Here is a 24,834-nt window from a genome sequence, read left to right on the forward strand (position 1 = left end):
TTTTTATAAAAAGTTTCCTAAAATAGTATACTAATATATGCCCTTAGAGTATACGATAATAAAACCTATGTAAGAATTATACTATGCATCTTAATGACTTAATGTATATCTTTTGAGTATATCTAGACATATACTTGGGGTTACTAGATATAAATGGATCACTAACCGATAAGGTAAAGGAAGTTTATGAAATCTACAAATGGAAGATTGGTTTTAATTAAATTTAATTGGACAAGTGGAGAACCTAGTTTTAAGCAAAGTTGACACTTATTGGCAAAAAATGCTATATTCACTACATTTTTATAACAAATCCTAATTAGCATCTTATTATCGGTAGAATTCATACTAGTATTAATATTCGTATTAGTATCTACCGTATTAGTACGTTCACTCACAGCTGCTTATTGGTTTTGTCCAAATATGCCAACAATTCGAAAGCGTTACTTTCCACACATTCCACCATGACCGATTAGATAAAACGTTTCAATAAAAAATTTGAAAGGAAGACTACAAAAAAGCAGGTCAATTTTTTTGTCTCTCACTATAGTAGAAAGGAAAAAAAAATATTCATCCACTAAGCCAGAGGGAATTCTTAACATCATTATTTGTAGTCTTTATAAAACTAGAGAACTCAATAGAGCAATAAGAGAAATTACAGGTTGCTATTCCTTTTCCCCAAAGCAATGGCACAATCTTTCTCTTAGCTTTTTTTCATTTTCTCCTTTCATCATCTTTAGCCATAGAAGTGATTTCTTGCCAGGCAAAATACATCTATAGGACTCTTTTTCTAAGCTTTGAGCATTCAAAAATAACTTCAATAAGTGAATTTTGTAATGTAAGATGTCAAGCACTTTTGCAAAATTAGCTTAGACATGTACTTCTATTTTATGTGGGGAATAACTATCATATATTTATGTTCAGTTGAAGTTGCTGCTTTGTCTATTTAAGAAGAAAAAGAGGTGCAATTTAAAGAAGTAGAGGTGTAATTTAAAGATCAGGTACTCATGTTTTTGATGCCTTTTATTTGAACTACCTGAAATGAGTTTATCCTGTTTTATTTTTTCTTTAGCATGGGAATTGAGCCCATTTTGTCACTAATTTTCTTGAATTTTTAGAAAAGAACTTAAGCTGGAATTGCATAATTTCTTATAATAATCTGAATTAAAAATGATCAAAAACACCATGACAATGGATTTTTCTTCTTTTACATCTTTTGGCTTATTTAATCATCTTATGATAGCATCATGTGTAATGGGAAAGACTAGATACTGAATTCACATAATTCTAAGATCCATATATAAAACCAATCACACAATTAACCCAATACATAAGCTCACCATCAATAACCCATTCAAACAAAATAAACAACAAATTCAGAGTCATACATCTTTACTTTTTTATTACAGAACATCTTGATACATTACCAAACAAACAACAAAACATAAACAATAAAAAAAGATGAAAATATTCTAGTACAAAGAACAAAACATCAAATTTATAATGTCCTTGTCATGCTACATTTGTTTGCTGAGAAAACACTTGGAAAAAAGATAGAAATATATGTAGAACTTCAACTAGTCCAAGGGCTGTAATCAAATCAAGCCGAGTAGTGAATTTCCAAGCTCAGCTTGACAATAACAATAACACATTCAAACCACACTCCAGCTCAATCAAAGCCTACAAACAATTTCAAACTTAAGCTTGTCGAAAATTCTAAAAGCTTGAGCTCGACTTGATTCATTAGTCAAGTTGAGTTTGAGCTCAAGCTCAATATCAAGCTCTTGATCTTGACCTCCAAGACAAGCACATAATCAAATGTTCTAATCTCAACAAAAAAAAAGTCAATTAATAGATAATTGCAGAAAACAATGGATTTCCGTTAGTGAGCCACAGGAAAATATCACAATTTCTCAATATTAACAGGAATCTCATAAAATATAAAAATATCACAAATGAATGATGCTTGACACAATGTGTTTCACAACTACTTTGTGATTGGAGCAACATCACTTTCATCTACGTTTACCACTGACACCACTTTTGTTATGCACTAGTCACAACTCACAACAAACCATATTAGCAATTATGAATAAACTTGTGAAAAATATTTTGTCACTAGACTTACGTATACAAATTGGGAACCAAGGGATGGACATGACGAGATCAGATCAATAAAGTAATTATGTATTTTTGACTAGTTTCATTTTCCTTCTCCTTCTCCATAGGATTAACAAGTGTGGTTCATCTTTATTTTATTTTTTGGTGAATCGGTATACATTCATTGAGAAAACCAAACGATACACAAACAACAGAATTTTGGACAAAAAAAAAGACACAGGGAAATGGTCCCAACAACACAAAAGGTACCAAAATCTTACACACCAAAACAAAACTCTACAACAAACTCTAGCTATACATAGCGATGGACCAGGAATTACATGACCAGCATAGAGACAGCAGAACAGTTAAAACCAAGACATATCAGGCATATTACAAGTTTTGAACAACAAAATTTTGACATTGCACAGAGCTTAGACAGAGAAGCTTAGTGAAGTTACTGTCAAAAAAATAATGGCCTAGAAGATTTAATGTCAGTTGCTTAACCGACTTACAGCAACTATATATAGGAACCAAGGGGTTCCACTTGAGCGTGTGTCATAAGCACCAAGAGTGAGTAGAGTGGTGTGAAGAAAAGTTTGAAGGAAAAGTCTTCTAGTGTCAGTAGGTGTCTAAAGAAGTGAGGTGTGTGCAAGGATATTTGTAAGTTGATGTGTGTCTTGTAAAAGTTTAAGTGGTGGAGAAGTGCAAAGGCAAAAATAAAGTTGCCGTGTGTGTCTAAGTGTGACTTGTGTCTTGCAAAGTGTATTGTCAACTTGCCAATATTTTGAATTAAAAGTTTTCTTTTAATAGCTTTAGCATGTGTTGTCCTCTGTTTTGTTCAACAAACTGGTATCAAGCTTCCGCTAATTCAACAGGATACCCAGATTCTTCTAGCAAAAGGGCAGACAAAGAATAGGTGGTCTTTGCTCTCAATACAGCCCCTACAGAATACACACAGAGTATCACCAGTATATCCCCATTTATCTAGCCTCTCTCTAGTTGTTAATTTGTTTTTTATTTCCAACCATCCTATGAAACTATATCTAGGAATAGCTAGCAGAAACCAAAGATTCTTCCACCAATCCACCTCCAACTCTTTTTACTCTAATTTCATTATAGGTGGCAGCACAAGAGTGGCAGCCAGAGCTTGTTGTCAAAAGGGTAACCAAGTCATCTGACCTGGCAGGCTTCCAAATCCATACTTTGTCCCTCAAAACAGACTCTACTTTTGCTTCAGGCTTGCTGGCTGCATCATAAATCACCCTATATCCAAATTCTATGGGATGCCAATTGTCATGCCATAAGAATATGGTCTTCTCATCCCCTACTTCAAATTTAATGAAGCTAATAGCCAGATCCCTTAATTTTCGGATGGCTCTCCAGCCCAAGTACCAAACTCAGATCCCTAACAACACACTTCTCTACGCATATTCACCGCCAGAATGAACTCCCAGATTTTTTCTCATGGTCTACTGCTTTTCTTGTTTCTTTGTTTGTCACAACCTTGTTTTTGGAGCTTCCTGTGTCTTTATGCACAGATGATCGATACTCAAGTTGTAGTACCAATATGTATGCATTCAACTGCTGGGAGATCACAGGTGTGGGTTATCCATTCTAGGGAGCTGGCCAAGCCAGTGCTTGTGGCAATCGTCAGAACTTGCCTGTGAGAAAAAAATTACCCCCATAGATACTATGAACAAGTACAGGGTTTTGGAAATGGATTCCAAAACCAAGAGAATCCGTATTGCAAAGGAGGAGGACATCGATGGAATTTGTTCGTCCAAATTTGTGAATAGCAATCTCGATTCCAAGCTTTTCCAGTGTCACACTCTTACAAAATCCTACCATGTCACACTCTTACAAAATCTTACCATAATCTATGGTTGTAAGAATTGACCTCCTATAATGTATGATTACAAGTTCTACTATGAAAATTTCACTTGCCTTGTACATGGGCATGGGCTTTTAATAGTAGAATATGACGGCCCTGAGTTGTGTCATCTTTAAGCAAATTGCTCCTTTTGAATCTCATGCTTTTATATATTTTCACTTACCCATCTTAGAATTCACATTTCAACTACACTCATTTTATGATTACTTGGCCTCTTAATAGCCCAACATTTAGTATCATGGAACATAATTGGTTCTATAGCAATCTTATAAAATTTTCCCTTTAACTTAATAGGCATTCTACAATCACACACTACACTTGATTCACTTCTCTACTTCGTCCACCATTCTCTTATCCAATGATTCACAACCTTTTCAATCTCTCCATTTTTAGGAATTATTAATCCAAAATATTGAAAGTTCTTTCCCTTTAACATCTCTTGACCATCATGTCTTACAGCACGTTCATCTTTGTTCAACTTTTATTATACGTGCATTCTACTTAATTGAAATCCTTTAGATTATAGAGCGTCTCACAAAATTTGAACTTGGCATCCACTTCGTGTCTATTTTATTTACTAAAACTGTGCCATCTGCAAAAGGCATACATCAAGGGACTTCCTCTTGAATTGATTTAGTGAGGTCATCCATCACTAGTGCAAGAGATATAGACTTAAGCGGTGTTCCTTGATGCAAACCTATAGCGATAGGAAATTCAAACTAGTTTCAAAACAATCATACATATCCTTAAACAAGTTTAAATACTTTAAAGAAACATATTTCTTTTTCAAGACCCGCCACATAACCTCTTCAAAGACCTTAACATATGCTTTCTCTGTGTCAATACATTACCTCTCCAAGGACCCTAACATATGCTTTCTCTACATCAATAAAATCATATGAAGACCTCCCTATATTTTTCTTTTTAGACGTCTAGGAAAGAAAATAGCTTCCATGGTAAATGCACATGTACATATAGTACAAACTGGAATTCTTTCTTTAAAAAAAATTGAAAGAAAAAGATGACATTAATGAAACATAAATATTCTCTCTCTCTCTCTCTCACTCTAATCTTCACTTCATAATTATAACAATTAATGCAGGGGTCAAAAGCAAACCGAATTCTCGAACAAACCGAAAATTTGGAGGTGGGTTTCTTTCTAAGATGAGCGAAATCTAAGACACTATATTCCAGGTTTTTTTTTTTTCCCCTCTCTCTGAGATTTCTCGCTAACCAAACAGAAATGAGACAGATGACTATTATTTTATTTTTAATTTTTTAGGTACTATTATTTTTAGTATTTTATCTTATTGAGCTCTCAGGACGTCGTAATTAGGAATTTCAAGTTGGGTTGGGCTATGAAGTGAAAATTGTTCAAGGTTAATGGGTCGGACTCATGGATGAGCCTGGAACGATGACAGCCCCTTTTAAACAAGGTATATTAAATGGACAGTTAGGAAAGTTTCTTTTGTGAACTTTTGGGCTGACTCTTTGGGCCTTGGATCAGCCTATTTGGAGTTGCATTGAATCTTATTACCGTTGGTGTATGGGCATGGCCGTATGGCAAATTCCGCTCCAAAAACAATGGTCCATACTCTTTAGTTTGAGAGTTGGGATTGTTTGTTGGGTTCTATTTTCGATGGCTTTGTGATCAATTACCGTTTGGTTGAATGACAATCGCTTGCGCAATAACAAACTTGGTCCTGTCTTGGGAAAGACGTAAGTTATTTATAAATTTTGTAGGAAAAAATGCTCATATACCCCTTAAATTAAAAATCTAAGAAGAAGAAAGAAAAACATTTTGAGTGAGAGAGACAAGCGATTGGAAATCAAAATTCAAAACCATTGTAGCATCCCTCCCTCCACGCTAGGAGTCTTTGTCCCACCGTCCATGGTCCCACTGCGCTGTTCAACAGCATATATGGATTTCTTGTTTGATAGCCACCATGTTACTGATATTTGCATTACATAGATTTTTCAATGTGTTAGTTTTCAGACTCTATTTTCCAACAATGAAGTTTGATTTACAAGTTTGGAATGTCAGACTTCACTGATAATTTACCTTTCGAGCATTGTATGGACAAATTCCTTGGGAGATGTAATCAACAACCAGATCAAATATATGGATACTGTTGACAACCAATTTGTACCATTGACATCTTAAAGTAATCCCACACACACACACGCACCCTTAGGATGCTTGTAGAGTAGGTTGTAATAATGAGCACAATTATGGATATTCATCTCCCCTCTAAAATTTACATACTTTATGCCTTACACATCCCAAGTAACCCTTTCATTGCCTAGACTTTTCACATTCTAATTTTTTTTTTAGCAAGTGATTTTTTTTATAGGTTTATTAATTTTAATTCTATAGTTTTCTCACTTAATAACTCATTGAGCATAAAAAACTTAAGAAAAATAAATTGGACTCCTTGATTTTTGAATTAAAAGTTTTCTTTTAATATCTTTAGCACATGTTGTCCTCTATTTTGTTCAACAATTTGGTATCAAAGCTTCCGCTAGTTTAGCAGGATATCCAGAATCTTCTAGCAAAAGGGCAGACAAAGAATAGGTGGTCTTTGTTCTAAAAATACAGCCCCTACAGAATACACACAAAGTATCACTAGTATATCCCCATTTAGCTAGCCTGTCTCTAGTTGGTAATTTGCTTTTAATTGCCAACCATCCTATGAAACTATGTCTAGGAATAGCTAGCTGAAGCCAAAGATTCTTCCACCGCTCTACCTCCAACTCTTTTTACTCTAATTTCATTATAGGTGGCAACACAAGAGTAGCAGCTAGAGCTTGTTGTCAAAAGGGTAACCAAGTCATCTAACTTGGCAGGCTTCCAAATCCAAACTTTGTCCCTCATACTTTTGTTTCAGGCCTGCTGGCTGCATCATAAATCACCCTATATCCAAATTCTAATGGGATGCCAATTGTCATGCCATGAGAATATGGTCTTCTCATCCCCTACTTTAAATTTAATGATGCTCATAGCCAGATCCCTTAATTTTTGGATGGCTCTCCAACCCCAAGTGCACACTTATGGGACTTTTAACGGTCCATAGACACCTAATTATCACTGAAATATTTACTACTTTCGACTCTTGACCATTAAGTGAGCCACCCAACAAAAAGGTAGGAACCTAGCACACACAGAGATTGATAGAAGAAAAAAAAAAAATATATATATATATATATATATATATATATATATATATATATATATATATATATATATATAACCCATCATGGAATTAACATAATAAGCCCATAAAGAATTAACAGAATAGAGAAATTGAGAGGGATTTACCTTCTTTAAGAGTGCTACTTTTGTTAGCCTCAACCATGGCTTTGTGCACAGAGAACCTTAAGAACCAAGAATTGGTTGGAACTTAAAACTTATCTCAACCAAGAAAAATGATTTTGTATAAATTTATTCTTATGCCCTTATTAATAAATGATGCCCAATTAAAAAAAGCAAACAACAAACTGGGAGAAAAAAACAATCACCCAAGTTTATTAAAATACAAAAATCATGCCTAGGAAAAAAAATCACATCTAGTTAAACTCAAGGAAAAAGAAGAAGAAGAACAGAATGCCATACTGTATTGACCAAACCAAAAATACAAAAAAATACAAAAAAAAAAAAAGTGAGAGAGTTCAGAGTTATATCATGCCCAGGGGAAAGAAAAACAACAAAGAAACAATTGGCACATGAGAAGGAGTAGTAGTTTTGTCATTTGACTACAATTACATTTCTCCCCCCACTCCTTTATTTTCTCCCCAAATTGGGGAGATAGCATTTTGGTGGGTCTGATGAGAAAACACTGAGACCCCACCAATTTACGCTTGTCTCCTCTCACTAATCAAATACCCACAAAAACAATTTTCTCTTCACTTTTCTCTCTCCCATTTTCCATCATCCTTAAAATCTCCCCAACTACACAGACCCTTAGTGTCACCAAGATGATGGTGAATTGAGAAAGTAGGTTAAGAAACCCTAAATGCATGAGGGGGATTTTTGTTTTCAATAAACTATAATGATCCGTTACATACTTTTGCAAGTAGGGTTTGAATTTCAAGTTCTAAGTCAACTTACGGGGCTTGATTAAAGATTTAGACTCGTGAAACTTAATCAATCAAGACTGTATTGAAAATTTGTCAAGACACAACTCTATCAATCGAAGGTGAGTTAAGCTATGTATCGACAAGATAGTGACTTTGTAGTGATCTTGAAAATACTAACTATTTGATACACTACTATATAGATGCTTGTGCAATGTGCGCCAATTTATCAAAATGATGAATTTACAATTTTCCTTTGAGAATCCTCAATCCTAAAGAACTGTCTTTTGTCTTGTACCGTATTTTAGAAGCACTACCTCAAGTGCTTGTAGTTCTTCTTCACGCATAAAGAGATTCAATAAAATACTAACTTTTTTAGGTAATAAAATAATTTTTTTTGGAGGAAAAGGCAAGAAAATACTAATTAATACACATTAATGAAGATGATAACCTAAAAAAATAATTCAATTAAAATACTAATTAATACACATTAATAAAGATGATAACCTAAAAATATAATTCAATTATATAACTATTGGGACACGTTACGTTTGTCAGAAAAGTAAAATATGTATAACATGTACCCACTCTTCCAAGTTGACAAGTGGGCATGTGGCTTGATCTTCTTTCAAGGTGCCGATAGTGTGAAATGTGAATGTGCAAAAAAATTTCATATGCGCTAGCGCATGAAATAACGTTTCTGTAAATGTGTCCAACTGTAATTTTTTTTTTTGTTTAGCGCACATTGTTCAATGATTTCAATTCAAGCCACAATAAACAAAGAGGAAAAGTTTGTAAATGACTTAATAAGGGTATTGGTTTAGAATATATATATATATATATATATATATATATATATATATATATATATATATATATATATATTTTTTTTTTTTTTTTTTTTTAATTTTGTATAAGAAAAAAATTGATTTTTTTAACGACTTTTTATATTTTTCATAAAAGTAGTATCAATTTTTTTCTAACATAGCATATTAACTAATATCTTAAAGACACCCATTATCCAAACCTATAAAAAAAATGAAAAATGTTAATAGATATAGTTTGTTTATCAAGTAAAAAACCAATGGCCTGGCCAAAGGAAGAAAACTCCTAAGATTTACCTCCGACCAATAATTTAATTACACGACCAGGTGCAATTCAAATTTGATTGGACTCATCTATTATAAATTTTGCTAACATAAACTTTCTGCTAGCAACTTTAAGAACCACCTCAAAAGTTTCATAGTTGTGTTGATATTATGGTTTTAACTTGATTGCCAATCTTAGCAATACTAGTTTCATATTCAACACCAATTGCCATTCCTTTACCCTAAAGCAATGGCACAATCTGGCCTTCATATTTTTTTCCTTTCCTCCCTCAAACATCCTTAGCCATAGATGTGATCTCTTGCAAAGCAAAATAAATCTTTGGGACTCTATTTCTGAGCCCTGAGCATACAAGAAAACTCCATTTTAAGTGAATTTTGAAATGTAAGATGTCATGCTCTTTTGCAAGATTACCTTTAGACATGCATGTACTTTATGTGGGGAATAACTATCATTCATTTATGGTCAGGTTGAAATTGCTGCTTTGTCTACTTAAGGAGAAACAAAAGTGCCATTTAAAGAGCAGAACTGCAATTTAAAGAGCAGGTACTTGCATATTTCTAATGCTTTTTATCGAGACTACCTCAAAATGTTTATTCCGTTTTATTTGTTCTTAGCATGGTAATCGAGCCCATTTCATTACTAATTTTCTTGAATTGTTAGTAAAGAACTTGAGCCAAAATTGCAAAATTTCTTAGAATAATCTGATTTAAAAATGATCAAAAACACCGTGACAATGGATATTTCTTCTTTTGCATCTTTTGGCTTATTGCATCATTCATTGTTACATTTGAAATTCTTCCTTACTCAATTTAGTGGGCACCTTAGGATAGAATCACTTTAACGGGCAAGGTTAGACAGTTCAAATAATTATAATTCTATTTTTTCCACTGCTGTTATTTTAAAAAATTTGTCAAATTATTGATTCTCCTAAAAGCTTAAGCTAATAGGAGACGGTGAATTTATTCATTTAATCTAATAATATTAATGGATAACTATATAAAATGTATATTCCTAGTAAAAAACCAATGTATCAAACTCAGGTTACCAATCAATAACACACTTCTCTACATATTTTCACCACCAAAATGAATTCCCAGATTTTTTCTCATGGTCTATAGTTTTTCTTGTTTCTTTGTTTGTCACAACCTTGATTTTCGTGGAGCTTTCTGTGTCTTCATGTACTAATTTGATGATCGGTACTCAAGTAGTAGAACCAATACGTTCAACTGCAGAGAGATCACAGATGTGGATTATCCATTTTGGGGAGCTGGCCAAGCTGGTGCTTGTGGCAATCCTCAGATCTCACCTATGCAAAAAATATTAATGAAGCTTATAGCCAGATCCCTTAATTTTAGGTGCATACTGTTAGACTTATGATTAAGTGATTAAATTCACTATTTCCTAATAGCTTAAGTTTTTGGGACAATCAGTAATTTAACATAGCATCAGAATAGGAGATCCTGAGTTCGATCCCTGGCTTTACACTACCTCCCATTAAAAAAAAAAATTCCCACTTGTTGGGCCCCCACTTATAAAGGGAAAGTTTAGGCCCACAAGTGAGGAGAAGTGTTAGACTTATGGTTAAGTGATTAAATTTACCATTTCCTAATAGCTTAAGCTTTTGGGACAATCGGTAATTTAACACACACCATTGGGACTTTAACAATCCATAGACACCTGCCTTTCAGCAGGTAGGAATCCTTCTCTCTTGGAAGGTAAACGTTTTCCTAGGATACTTTAATGCCCCCTTTACTAGTGCTTTGGCATGACAAAAAAGACATGGTTGAATACGACTATAATTAAATTGTAATTATAATAATTTTGGCCAGCTTTCTCTAAAGTCTTAATAATCTTTTTTGGCAAGATTCCATAGATGTGTACATGACAATTGACATGATACATTACATTAATAATTAAATTGTTATGTTCTCAACATTATCACTGAAATAGTTATTACTTTCTACCCTTGACCCTTAAGTAAAAACCCAGGAACCTAGTACACAGTGAGAGAGAGAGAGATCGAAGAAAATATTTATAAAAAAAAACCTTCATGGAATTAACATAATAACCCCATAGAGCATTTAACAGAACAAAGAAATTTACCTTCTTTAAAAGCATCGCTTTTGTTGGTCTTAGTCGTGGCTTTGTGCACTGAGGGCCCTAAGAACCAGGAATTGGTTGGAACTTAAAACCCACCTCAACAAAAAAACAAATTCTAATACTTGAAAGGATAAGAATTTTTGGGTTCGTTTTTCTCGTTAACCAAACTGAGAATGAGAGGATGATATTTTATTTTTTAATACTTTTATCTTATTGGGATATTGACCTTGCAAAGGCTGAGTTTCAAGTTGGGTTGAGTCCTTTTTTTCCTCCTTTTTGTTTGAGAAAGCTTGAGCTCAATTAAGTCTAGACTTTTTTTCCAAGATTTGTTTTAATTATTTTTTAATTTTAGATGAGAAAAACTTATATCTTTATACCTATTGAATTTGTAATTCATATTAGTGTTACATTTTTTTAATTAATCAGCTTGATTATAATAGTTATATACCTTTTTTTTTAAAATTTATATTTAAGTAAGTTTCTTGCAAGTTGAACAATTAACTTACTCCAAGTTGGTATCTTATTTGTACTCTTTTATATGCCTATTATTTTTCATATACAAACAGTTTGTTCAAGGGCTTAATTTTAATCTCTTAATAAACTACTTATCAATATATATATAAACATATCATGTATAACATAACCTGATTGCAAAAAGAAGATGCAGTAGCATAATCCTAAAGTCACAGATAAGCTCTACCGTTGAAAGTATCAAAGAGATTGTGTTCAAAAAATTTCCAAACCAGCGGGTTAGTAACTGATTCTAAGACAACTCTTAAGTGATACTAAAATTGAAAAATTCAAGCAAATAATAATCCGTAGAAGCTTTGAAACTTTGGTTCACCTCAAAAGGGCTGTAAGGGGCATTATCTTCATGCAAAAGCTCAAAGTATCACTGATGCAAGTTAGAAAATTAATATAAAGGTAACTATTTTCACATTCTAAGGCATTAATATTGATATATAAAAATAAAAAAATAAAAAAAGGAAAAAAAGAGCATTAATATTGGCGGTGCTAAAAAGTCATATTGCTATTTGTAGCACTACCAATACTATAAAACATGCCGCAATGGTGGAGGGATAGCCAAAAAAATTGGCTATTGAGCTACAGTGCACAACCAAATATGGCTGTGCATGGTAGCTAAGAAGGTAAAAAGAAAAAACAATATTTTATTAAAAGTTATATTATTTTATTGTGTTGGTGGTGATGGTTGTTGTTTATTGTAGTAGATATATTATTTTATTATATTATTTATATTATTTTATTGCGTTGAAAGCAAAAATAAAACCACTGATATTGGGTGTTTAGTAAAATCAAATAATAAAATAGTTTTTTGTGGTGTCAAATTACTTTAAAAAAAAAACGATTTCTTCCGATATATATATTAAAGAGTAATTCTTAGGTACTTTCAAAGCACGGAGAATAATGCTCACTCTTCTCACATTCATGGAATGTGAAAGGATGTAAATGTGAAAGGAAGAGGTACCATTTCACTATACTCTAGGAGTAAATAAAAAAATTTCCTATATTTAAGGCACTTGCCTACAACAGTTAATGAGATTATAAGTAATACTAGTTTGAGTGGCATGTGATGCCTCTAGGGATTAGAAATTTAAGATAGAGTTTCTATTTGGAGAAGTACGAAGCCATGTACTAAAAAATATGTCATATAATGCTAAATCATTCATATAAGAATGTTGATTACATACAAACTTAACGTAGTTATTTAATAGATGAATATCTATTTTATTATAATAATTTCTTAGATCCTCTTTGCTAAATGCAATACCCACTCACTAACAATATTCTATGAATGATAACAAATGGGTTATAAAAAAAAAAAGAATGATAACGAGTATCATCTTTCAACAATAAGCAGCTAAGTTTTGCTAAGACATTGTCACAATATTTAAATTTTTGCAATGAATAATACCATATGTAATTAAAACTCTTCATCAAATACCTACAATCATCCACAAAGAAGATTTTTATTCATAGTTCATTATTTGTCGTATTACTACATTTTATGCGTCTAGCTATAATGTTTAGCTTATTTGGTTTTTAATAAACACATTTTAAGCAAGAAAATAATTTTTTTTACAAAAAGAACAAGATAACAAAAGGCATATGTGTCATCGAATTATATAAAATTATAAGTTTGGCAGATTAAAACCTACTAAATCAATGTTCTTTAGGTAATAAATAGAACACCTTATATTACCATTCCAACTTTCTAAGCATAACTACCACATAAAACAAAAACAAAAAACATGAAGGAAATTTTTGGGATATATATTATAATTTGGCAGTGGTAGTTTAGAACTTTAGACATTGCACAATGGGTATTGTAAGATTCCATTAGGGTTTAACTGAGAGAGTAACAATAGGGGGTATTCGCTTGTTTCCAAAATATAAAAGGAGAATTTTCTTGGTTAAAGTTTATGGGAGAAATTGTGAACTGATCCAAACATTAAGAAATAAGCTAGATTTTTTTTTTTTAGTGAAACTAAGTTGGTGTGTAAAAAATACCAAAAAAAAAAGGCAGCCGAAGAAAATTGTACATGAAACAGCGAATTTTAACTCACCAAAATTGATTAAACCAAAAACTTTTAGGTGCATAACATAATCTCACAATAACTTTATTTTTAGTTGTGATGGATCTTGATCTAGTAATTAATTATTTTATTTTGACTTATAAGAAACTTATACTTAAGTAGTTGTGAAAAGATTGTAACAACAACAAAATGTCATAACATTTTTACAATAAGTTTATTTTCAGTTGTGATGGGTCCTGGTTTAGTAAGTTTTTATTTTATTCTATTTTGACTTATAAATAACTTACACCTTAGTGGTTATAAAAATATTGTAATAATAACAAAATGTCACATTTTCACAATATTTTAAGTTGTGATGGCTCATGGTATGATATTTTAGTGTTTTATTTTATTTTATTTTGATCTGTAAGCTATTCACAGCTCAGCAATTATGAAAATATTGTGACAGCAACAAAACTAACATCAACTCTCTTTCTTCATCATTGAAAAATGCAAAGAAATAATAAAAACTAAAATGTACAACAACAGTGCTTGTGTATATTTGCATAAGTATTAAAGTTTAAATGTATTTTGCACAATAGATGCATAAGTTGATGTAGGTGGTTTTTGGAATTGGTTGGGCAAAATTTGGCTTTTATGCTATTTTGCATGAGCTAATGTGAGTGCTTTAAGAAGCTTACACCTTAGCAGTTGCGAAAATAATATAGCAACAACAAAATTTCACATTTTAACAATACTTTTATTTTAAGTTGTAGTACGTCCTTGTATAACATTTCATATTTTTATTTATTTATTTATTTATATGCAACTGACACCTTATAAATTATAAAAATATTATGATAACACCAAAATTGTTATAACATTTTTACCCAAAAAAAAAATTATTTTCAATTGTGGTTGGTTTTGATTTGATAGTTTATTATTTTATTTTGTCTTATAAGGAATTAACATCTCATTAATTATGAAAATATTATGACAATTTGTTGTGTAGGTAACAAAAACACTATATTACCACGTATAAATATTTTTAAAAATAAAAAAGGAAATAAACTCAAAACATGATTTACAAAACTACATATAGATGTTAAATAAGGAAAATGGAAAAAGGAAAAATAAAAAGAGGCCAGGCCAGCAGGCCCAGCACGCGCGAAATGCCTCTGCATTAAAACAATTTGGTCTTACGGTGAAATTACTATTAGCTTTTCACAACAACACACTGTTCTGATCACAAAGAGACTAAAATTGACTAAACCAAACCAAAGTAACTGTAGAAGTAGCAATATATAAACACTTTTTATATAGTTAGTAGAAAGTACAAATTTATTCACACAATTCTATTTGGCTTAATGCAAGTGCTATAAGTAATAAAATATAATTTTGCAATTTGACTCATTATAAGACAAGACATTAAAATTATTATTAACCTTATTACCAAATATTTTTAAAAATCCAAAAAATTAACTTTATTGTCCATGATAAGTCATTGCTAATGAAAGTAATAGAATTTGTTTAAGCTATGACTAAAATTTGTATACCACAAAGAGTCATTCCATGTAAAACTAATGACACGGTCTTGAAATTATATACTAATCAAACATTTAATTATTATCACCTAAACGTTCATAATAAATTTCACGGTCTTGATGGAGTATGTTCCTCCAATGTTGAAGATGTTTATCATACTGATTTAGTTCATTTTTAATAAAACTGTTGAAGTTTCCCCTAAAAAAGATATCATATACTATATAATTAGAATTCTATTCTATAGGTTTGTGTTTGTGCCAAGTGGACACTATATATATATACACATTTTTCCTCCTTATATAATGGGGCACTCTATAAGTTTTTGAAATAACTAACAAAAATAAAATCTATTTTAGAAATTTCAAAAAGTTAAAAAAATATTGCTCCTATAAACATTATACTACCAAGAAATTATATAAATTTAAAAGAAGTTTTATTATTTAGTTTATATTATTTTTATAACCTATGAAGATTTTTTTAATAACAAAGTTTGTTTTTTCTTATACACACACGCACGCAGATATATATATGTGTGTGTGTATATATATGAAACTTTTAAATCAGTATGACAAAAAAGTCAAATCAAAGAATTTATAATAAAAAAACATTAATTTGTTTAAACAAGAGTAAAATTTAATCAGAATTTGTGTAATGTTGGATTTTTTTTATTACTTTTTTTGGTTAAAACTAATAAAAAATCACAGTTTTAACCGAAAAAAAAGTAATCAAAAAAAAAAAACCCAACACCACACAAATTCTGATTAAATTTTACTCTTGTTTAAACAAATTAATGTTTTTTTTTTATTTATAAATTCTTTGATTTGACTTTTTTTCATACTGATTTAAAAGTTATATATATATATATATATATATATATATATATATATATTCTCTCATACATCATACTAATTAATGACTAATTTTACCAATATTGTAAAAGAAAATATGGTAAGTCATAGTCTATGACTCTATAATATATTTGCCTTTAAACCTTACAATTTAAATGCACAACCAACGTGACCAAAACTTGTATGGCTAGAAAGATCTAGGGGGCAATTACCCTTAACTTAGCCACAAAAAAAGTAAAAGATTACAACGCTCCAAGCACTAGGTTCATTCCAATCCCACTAATTAACATCTAAATTAATATGAATAAGCAAAAAAAAAAAATCTAAATTAATATGAGAAAGAAGAGATTTCTTGAAAGTACCACTATTTATAATGATATACATTTCTTTGCCCATTACAAAGAACTAGTAAGTTTCCCGTGCGATGTACGGATACCGTTGCAATATTTTATGTAAATTTTTTTTGGAAAATATTATACATATATTATAGCATATTTATTATAAAACTTTGTTAGTAATGAGTTTATCATAAAAAGTAACAATTATAAATTGCACACATATATCTATTATAATTATTTTGTTCAAGTAATGAGCAATAATTAAAACAACTTAGAGTAATATTGTATAATAAAAGTTGATAAAAGCATATTAATTACTGATTTTTATTATATGATGTAATAAAAAGCTTCATTACGAAATCTTTTTTTTTTTTTTTCCTTCAATCTTTGTTATTGCGGTATGGTATGCTTGTTATCATCATCAGTTTTTCCATCTTCAATGTTTGAAGTTTAGTTCATCAATATTTGTTCAATTTTTGAGCTTTCATCATTTTTTTTTTTTCCTTTTGAACGTTGCATCATTTGTGTTAATCACTAATGAATTGGCATCGAGAGACTCTTGATTGGATCTTACAAAATTTGGATTTTGTCACTAAGATTTTTCATAATATTTGCTTTTATATTAAATTTCAATGATATTACAATTTTTTGTAAATTTTTTTATTTTTTTTATTTTTGTTAATTTTGGAATAGTGCAGCAAAAAAAATTAATATAGCATATTGAATAGTGTATTTTTTTTTTTCTTCCATACCTTTTATCATTTGAAGGTGCATAAAAAATCTTAGCAACTATATAATATTCAAAACCATCATTTAGATTGAATTCATTCAAATGAAGTAGAGAAATCCATTTTTTCCTAATTTTTTTTCAAATCACATGGGATTCGTTCTCCAATATCAATATTTTTACAATAATTTAAATAAGTAATACCTCATTTTATTTTTCAACAAGATCTCTTGTGGATTCATTTAGGATTTTCTCGGCATCTCGATCAAATATCACAAAATTTGTTTTGTTAGTTGCATCAAAAACTTCAATTTAAATCATGTATCTGAAGTAATTTGCAATTGTATATATATAGTAGTTATAGTGAGATAAATATATTATAAATATTTGGAGAGTATGTAGTTAATGTGAGTGCCTCTAACTTTGGGATAAAAAGATTTATTTTTGTTTCATATTTTGCATACCAAAATGATTTTGCTTGTAATTTGACATTCCTTTCATAAAGTACGCACAAAATGTAATATCAATCTATTGTTGTATCAATATTACTTATTATTGCATTACCTTAGCAATTCACATCTTGCAAAGAACTTTGAAATTAATATGCATTATTTTTTTAATGTAAATAATATGATGTATTATTATTTTTTTACATAAATGATGAGTATAATTAGAAATGATTAACAAACTTGTTTCTTAGGATCTCATTCAATACATTTTATCTTTACTATTGTCTTCATATTATTTAAAGATAAATCCTTCTATGAAAATTGTTTTGCATGTATTTTTGGTTTTTCTTGTATAGGATCATGTTTTTTACCATTCCTATCATTGAATTTTTTAAAAGAAAATATTAAGTTAATGGCATTTTGTGAGATAGTATATGATATTTATTAGACTTTTTTGTTATTATAAATTTTAGAAATATGCATTTGTCAATTATTTCAACAACCTCAGGGATCTTAAGATTTATATATATTTTTGTTGCACTGGTCAATGACAGAAATTTGCCTGCATAAATTGCATAAAACATTATTAATAGACAAAAACATCTTGAATTGAAATTGGGGAAAAATGAAGACATGATTTCATGAGAATGAGATTTTCTAAAAGTATCATCTATACATGGGGGAGGAAGAAGAGAGTTTGTAAGAGGGTAAGAGTTTTTGCTTTGATTTACACGGGGGAATGGTCAAACTTGGGTCATAATATGTGAGGTAAGAACCATGCTTGAGTTTTTCATAAGGTTTGGTCTACTTTTAAATGGTAGTCCATTTTATAGTGAACAAATTTTGGTCTAATGGGTCTAATTGTTAAGAACAACCCATATTTTATATAATAGTAAAAAGAAGTTACTATAATTTATTGGATAACAGTAAAAGAAACTTAATAAAAAGAGGTAAAAAATACTAAATTTATATAATGGTAAAAATAAGTTACTATGATCTATTGGGTAATAGTTAAAAAAAACTTAATGAAAAAAGGTAAAAAAAAAAGAAAGAAGGTTAAATGCAATATTAAAGCGCCACGTGGCAAAACCTCATGCACTCACATTATAGTAAAAAGAAGTTACTATAATCTATTTGGTAACAGTAAAAAAAACTTAATAAAAAGAGGAAAAAAATGCTAAATTTATATAATGGTAAAAAGAAATTACTATGATCTACTGGGTAATGGTTAAAAAAACTTAATGAAAAAAGGTAAATAAAGGTTAAATGCAATATTAGAGTGCCACGTGGCAGAATTTCATGCACTCTCACATGAGGTCTCTGCTTTTATATATATATTGATTTGGGTTTCAATTCAAAGCATACGAAGAGCTGGACCATTTAGCTTACTACAATCATTTGACATATTTTCGTGTGTAGTGTGTAGTGTTTGTGTTTCGTATTGACTTATTGTTATAAAAGTAGGATGCTAGCTTGAGGCAACAATTCTTTGATTCTATTGCAGCGCAGCAGCTGTGGTCTTGCACGGTTTTTCTTTTAGTGAGCACCAAATTTGGACAGTTATTGAGAGCAAGGACCTTGACCTTCCTGCTCACAAGGTAATATTAATTGTGAAACAAAGCCAATTTTCCCCCATTTACTGTTGAATATGATTTTATTTCTGTAACATTGGTAACTTATTGGTTTATATGCAATTAACTATGGGCAGTGATTCAAGAAAGAAGGGAAAATGGCAGAAAGTGCAGTAAGCCTAGTTATACAAAATTTGATTCCGTTGTTAATCGAAGAAGCGAATTCGCTTAAGGGTGTCCATGAAGAAGTTACAAGCATTAGACGTGAAATGGAAATGATTCAGTCTTTTCTCAAGGATGCAGATATAAAGGCCGAGAAGGATGACAAGAGCAATGTAGCAAAGACATGGGTAAAACAGGTGAGGGAAGAAGCTTATCACATAGAAGATGTCATTGATAAATACATACTTCATTTTGCAAAACAAGGTCTCAAGCGAAGACAACGATTTTATTTCCTCCAGAAGATTTTTCACATTACCACAAACCTAAAAGCTCGACATGTGATAGCTTCTGAGATTCAAGGTATCAAGAAGATACTCGACGACATCAAAAAAAGTGGTGAAAGATATGGCTTTAATGCCATAGAGCAAAGCACATCCAGCAATGATGCTATAAATGACACATGGAATGATCCTCGAATTGCATCTCTTTTCATTGAGGAAGCTGAGGTTGTGGGCATTGAGTCTCATAGAGATAAATTGATAAACTGGATGATAGAAGGACCATCTAATCGCATGGTGTATTCAGTGGTCGGCATTGGTGGCCTTGGGAAGACCACTCTTGTCAAGAAAGTATACGACAATAATAAGGTGGTACCACACTTTGATTGTCGTGCTTGGATCACTGTGTCTCAACCATACAAGATGGATGAGATATTAAGGGAGGTGATCAAGCAATTCTACAAGGCAAGGAGGGAGTTTGCTCCTAGGGAAATTGACATAATGAAAGTGCCATCACTAATTGAAGAATTGAAGACCTATTTATGTGAACAAAGGTATTTAGTAATTTTTGATGATATATGGGATACAGGATTTTGGGACCATATAAAATTTGCTTTCCCAGATAATGTCAAAGGCAATAGAATAATAATCACAACCCGAAATGAGGATGTTGCACCTTCCAACAATGAATCTCTAGATTATTATGTGTACAAGCTACCATCTCTACCATTTGAAAATGCCTTGGAGCTCTTTTGCAAGAAGGCCTTCCAACGTGAAGAGGGGCAATGTCCTCCTGATTTGGCTAAGTTTTCTCATGACATAGTTGGGAGATGCGGAGGGTTACCGCTAGCAATTGTAGCTATAGGTGGCCTTTTTTCAACCAAAGCCAAGGTAGTCTCTGAGTGGCGCAAAGTTCTTGATAGTCTTAGTTCAGAGTTTGAAATTAATTCCCATCTTAGAAGTATTAGAAGAATTCTGTCATTCAGTTATCATGATCTTCCTTACAACCTCAAGGCATGTTTTCTATATTTTGGAATGTTTCCAGAGGATTGTGCTATTAATTGTGCAAGACTAACTCGGCTATGGATAGCTGAAGGTTTTGTAAAAAAAAAGAAAGGGATGGCATTGGAAGATGTTGCACAAGACTACTTGAACCAGCTTATTCATAGAAGCTTGGTTCAAGTGGATAAGGAAGATTTTATTGGGAGAATTAGAAAGTGTCGAGTTCATGATATGATGCACGAGGTAATTCTTTCAAGGTCAGAGGAATTGAGTTTTGATCTGATGTCAATGTCGAAATACTCAAATTTTGAGAGATCAGCTCGACGCCTCTCAATTCAGAACAATGTGAACACTCGTTTGCAGAATATTACTACTTCTCAAACTCGTTCTATTCTCATTTTGGGGGTAGATGAGGTGCCTAATTCTTTTCTCTCTACTTGTTTTGCAAACTTCAAGTTAATGAAAATAATGGATTGTGAAGGTGCTCCTATAGATTACATTCCTAAAGAAGTGGGAAACCTATTTCATCTAAGATATTTAAGCCTAAGAGATACAAAAGTGCAAATCCTTCCAAAGTCCATAGGTAAATTGCACCACCTAGAGACGTTGGATTTGAAACGTTCCCTTGTGTCTGAACTTCCAGTGGAGATTAGTGGGCTTCGTAAGCTACGATATCTTGTGGCCTACAATTATAACGGAGATACTAAATACAATATGGATACTCGACGTGGAATAAAGATACCGAAGGGAATTAGGCATTTAGAGTCCTTACAGAAGCTTTATGAAATTAAAGCCACGAGCGCTGCACTTATAACAGAATTGGGAAGTTTGGCACAGTTGAGGAAGTTGTCGATATCTAAATTGAAGAGAGAGAATGGGATGGATTTGTGCACTGCAATACAAAAAATGAGCCACCTTCGATCATTGGAAATTTCTGCAACAAGTGAGGAAGAAGTTCTTAATTTGCAATCACTGCCTTCTCCTCCTCTCCTCCTACAAACTCTTTCCCTATATGGGCGACTAGAAAAGTTGCCAGAATGGATTCCCAAACTCAAGAGTATAGTTCGAATTGATTTAAACTGGTCAAAATTAATGGAAGATCCATTAAAGGTCCTTCAAGCTCTGCCTAATTTGATGAGTCTTTCGCTTCACGATGGATACGGAGGTGAGCAATTACATATTGAGGGAAGAAGCTTCCAGAAACTCAAGGAGCTAAGGTTTCGAAATTTTGGAGGATTAAATAGGATGATAATAGATGAAGGTGCCCTGCCTTTTCTTGAATTACTTGGAATTGGAGATTGCCCACAGCTGAAGGAGGTGCCCTCTGGCATCCACCATCTGAAAAGCCTCAAAAAACTGTCTTTTACAGAACTGCCGACCGAATTCGTTCTTAGTCTGCAACCAGATGAAGGCCCTGATTTTGGGAAAGTCAAGCATATTTCCTCTGTCAATTTCAGTTATAGGACTAGTGGAGATCACTACAAATGGTACAAGCTTGGTGATTCAGAATTGTTAAAGCGTCTAAGAAGTTGATTCGTGGAGGACTGAAGTGCCCACACCACTTTCAGAAAATTACAAGTATGTGCCCACCCACTTATTCATTATTAGACTATTAAATTTACTGTAAATTACCAAAGTCTTTCACGCAAACAATTACAAGCACCATTTTTTATAAGCCACTTCTCCATTTTGTTAACCAGTTTCAACCCAGAAAATGATCATAAACAATGTTTCCGGTTGGAAACATATTGAAAATTTAATGGTTCCCCTTCCCTGTTTTTTCCTCTTTCTTATACTACTGCTTTTAACAAATAAATTGCTTCTATTATGACAATTAGCTTGAAACTAATCAAGAATTTTATAGATATCACTGTGAGTAGCATGAAGCAATAATTGGACAACAAGCATTGTTCAAATTCTAATTTGTAGACAACTCTTTTACTAATGTTAGTATTCACATTACCAAGTTTGTTTATTGTGGATAGGAAAGATGATTGAGTGCTTAAGTTTTACTTGCCTATGAATTATAGTTGGTAAGCCTGAATTTCCTCCTTTCACATATTATAGACCTTTTTCTTTTTTGCATTTTTATTACATTTAACTTTTTATTTATATTGCTCTTGTTAATACTGTAGGCTTAGCTTCAAATGCCAATGTTTCAAGGATTTTCATGAGCCAGATCAAACAAGATACTGCTCCTTTCTCAACCAGCCAAAACATAAGTAGTTCATTGTTGCCTTTGTCATTATATTGTTGTAATGTGTTATTGTTTCTGTATCAAGATTGTTACAATTTGTAATCTTTTCTGTATCAAACTTATGCTACGCAAAAGAGTGATGTTTTAGTTGAATTGTATTTGTTGTCTTTAGAATGGTTTAACTGTTTCATTGGTATGACGGCATGTAATGGCTTTGATATAATAGCTAAAAATTCTATATAATGACATTTGCTTATAATTTGTGAAAGAGTAACTAGATGTATATGTTTTCTTTCTTTATTCATCGAAAATAAATAAATAGAAACTGTATCGAACAGGCTTCTTGTTCTGATTATGGAGTGTCCTCAACTATTTCTAAAGACTAAGATATTGTGTATGGTGTGGTGCTGCCATTTTGACTTTGAGTAATTTTCTGTGCTGCTGTAGTGTTGTTGCCTAGTTTGTTGCAGATTTTGTTTTGACGTATGTTAGGTGTTATTAATTTGATATATAAATTCAGCTGTTGTTGCTTCTTTTTGAACTTCTTGTATGGTTTTTCTTGTTTCAAGAAATTTTACTCATTCATTTGAGGAAAAAAAACTAGATATTTTTTTACCATATGCAACATTCATTCATATTGATAAAAATGAAGTCCACTTCTAAACAACAAAATTGAAAAAGGTTCAATTAGTATTAAACATTATGAATTTAGTTACTGATGAGTGTCTCCCACAAAAGATTTTGACATCTTAAGTCCTGATTTTTGGTAGGAATCCTAACTTGGAGGTTAGACTATATTTCCCCTAAAAGACTTTGTTGTTTCAGAATTTTCTGAACGAAACCTCTTGTACTGACACTGTGATCTTGTTTCAGTAAATTTAACTCATTCATAAATAATAATAATAATAATAATTGAACTAGAATTTGTTTTTGCCTTATTCACAGTGTGATCTTTTTATGATGTTAGAATTATGAGCCTCTTCTTTTTTACCTTTTTCTTTTTGGGGGAGGGCAGGGGGGGGGGGGTCAACCATACAAAATGAAGCATTGGGGGCACTTTAGAAAGGAAGAAAAAAGAGGAGAGCATCTAGGTCATAACTTGATTATTTTAATTAACAGATAGCAGGATCACCATTTGATATCAGTAAAGGAACTTTATGAAATCTAATAATGAAAGATTAGTTTTGATTAATTTAGCTGATAAAGAACTTAGTTTAAAAAGTCTATAGCAAGTTGAAACTCATTGGCAGAAGTTTATTAGTACATTCACTCCTAGTAACCAATCGGTTTTGTCCATAGCTACCAACAATGTGTAAGCATTCCCCCTAACATTAGAGCACTGTCCAATAATCTGCTATGAATAAAAGATAAAAGCTTTCACACGCTTTCTCAAGGAAAATGCAATTTACAAAGGTGCCCTGATGGGCTTGTAGGAGATCAAATTTGTAAAGTTATTAAGGATAATCACAATTACAGAAAAGACATTTGCTTATAATTTGTGAAAGAGTAAATCGTATGTGTATGTTTTCTATATTCATCCAAAGAAGAAATTAGAAAACTGTAATGAACAGGATTATTTTTTCGGATTGGGAAATGTCCTCAACTATCTTTAAAGACTAAAATGTCATACCAATCTGGTGTTGTCTTTTCTGTTTTGAGTAGTTTTCTCTGTTGCTGCCTAGTTTGTTGCAGCCTTGCAGGTTTAGCTTTGATGTTTGGTAAGTATTGTTAGTTTGCTCAGTTGATTCAGCTTGTGCTGCTTATTTTGAACCTCTTGTATTGTGATCTTGTTTCAGTAAATTTAACTCATTCATCTCAAAAAACATACAAGAAATTTTTTACCATATATGCCATTCACAATGATAAAAACGTTAGTCCACTTCAAACTAATAAACTCAACATAGGTTA

At 31.6% G+C, this 24,834-nt stretch overlaps 1 protein-coding gene across 3 annotated transcripts; it reads left to right on the top strand.

The window, feature by feature from the left end:
• Window positions 1–628: 628 nt before the first annotated feature.
• Window positions 629–23,194, top strand: LOC142640622 (disease resistance protein RPM1-like). 3 transcript variants are annotated; one of them, XM_075814798.1, is made up of 6 exons: window positions 629–998; window positions 9,642–9,718; window positions 19,181–19,314; window positions 19,425–22,307; window positions 22,715–22,762; window positions 22,865–23,194. In XM_075814798.1, exon 4 carries the CDS (start codon window positions 19,446–19,448, stop codon window positions 22,260–22,262), a length of 2,817 nt encoding a protein of 938 aa, XP_075670913.1. In that variant the 5' UTR covers window positions 629–998; window positions 9,642–9,718; window positions 19,181–19,314; window positions 19,425–19,445; the 3' UTR covers window positions 22,263–22,307; window positions 22,715–22,762; window positions 22,865–23,194. The 3 variants fall into 3 exon arrangements, with proteins under 3 accessions (XP_075670913.1, XP_075670914.1, XP_075670912.1); XM_075814799.1 differs by having other exon boundaries at window positions 19,221–19,314; window positions 22,697–22,762; XM_075814797.1 differs by having other exon boundaries at window positions 19,221–19,314.
• Window positions 23,195–24,834: the final 1,640 nt, after the last annotated feature.

The sequence above is a fragment of the Castanea sativa genome, chromosome 6 (genome assembly GCF_040712315.1).
Source record: "Castanea sativa cultivar Marrone di Chiusa Pesio chromosome 6, ASM4071231v1".
Classification (NCBI taxonomy): domain Eukaryota; kingdom Viridiplantae; phylum Streptophyta; class Magnoliopsida; order Fagales; family Fagaceae; genus Castanea; species Castanea sativa.

Coding starts and splice junctions, on each gene's coding strand:
- LOC142640622 (XM_075814798.1), top strand. CDS start 19,446: ATGGCAGAAAGTGCAGTAAGCCTAGTTATACAAAATTTGATTCCGTTG.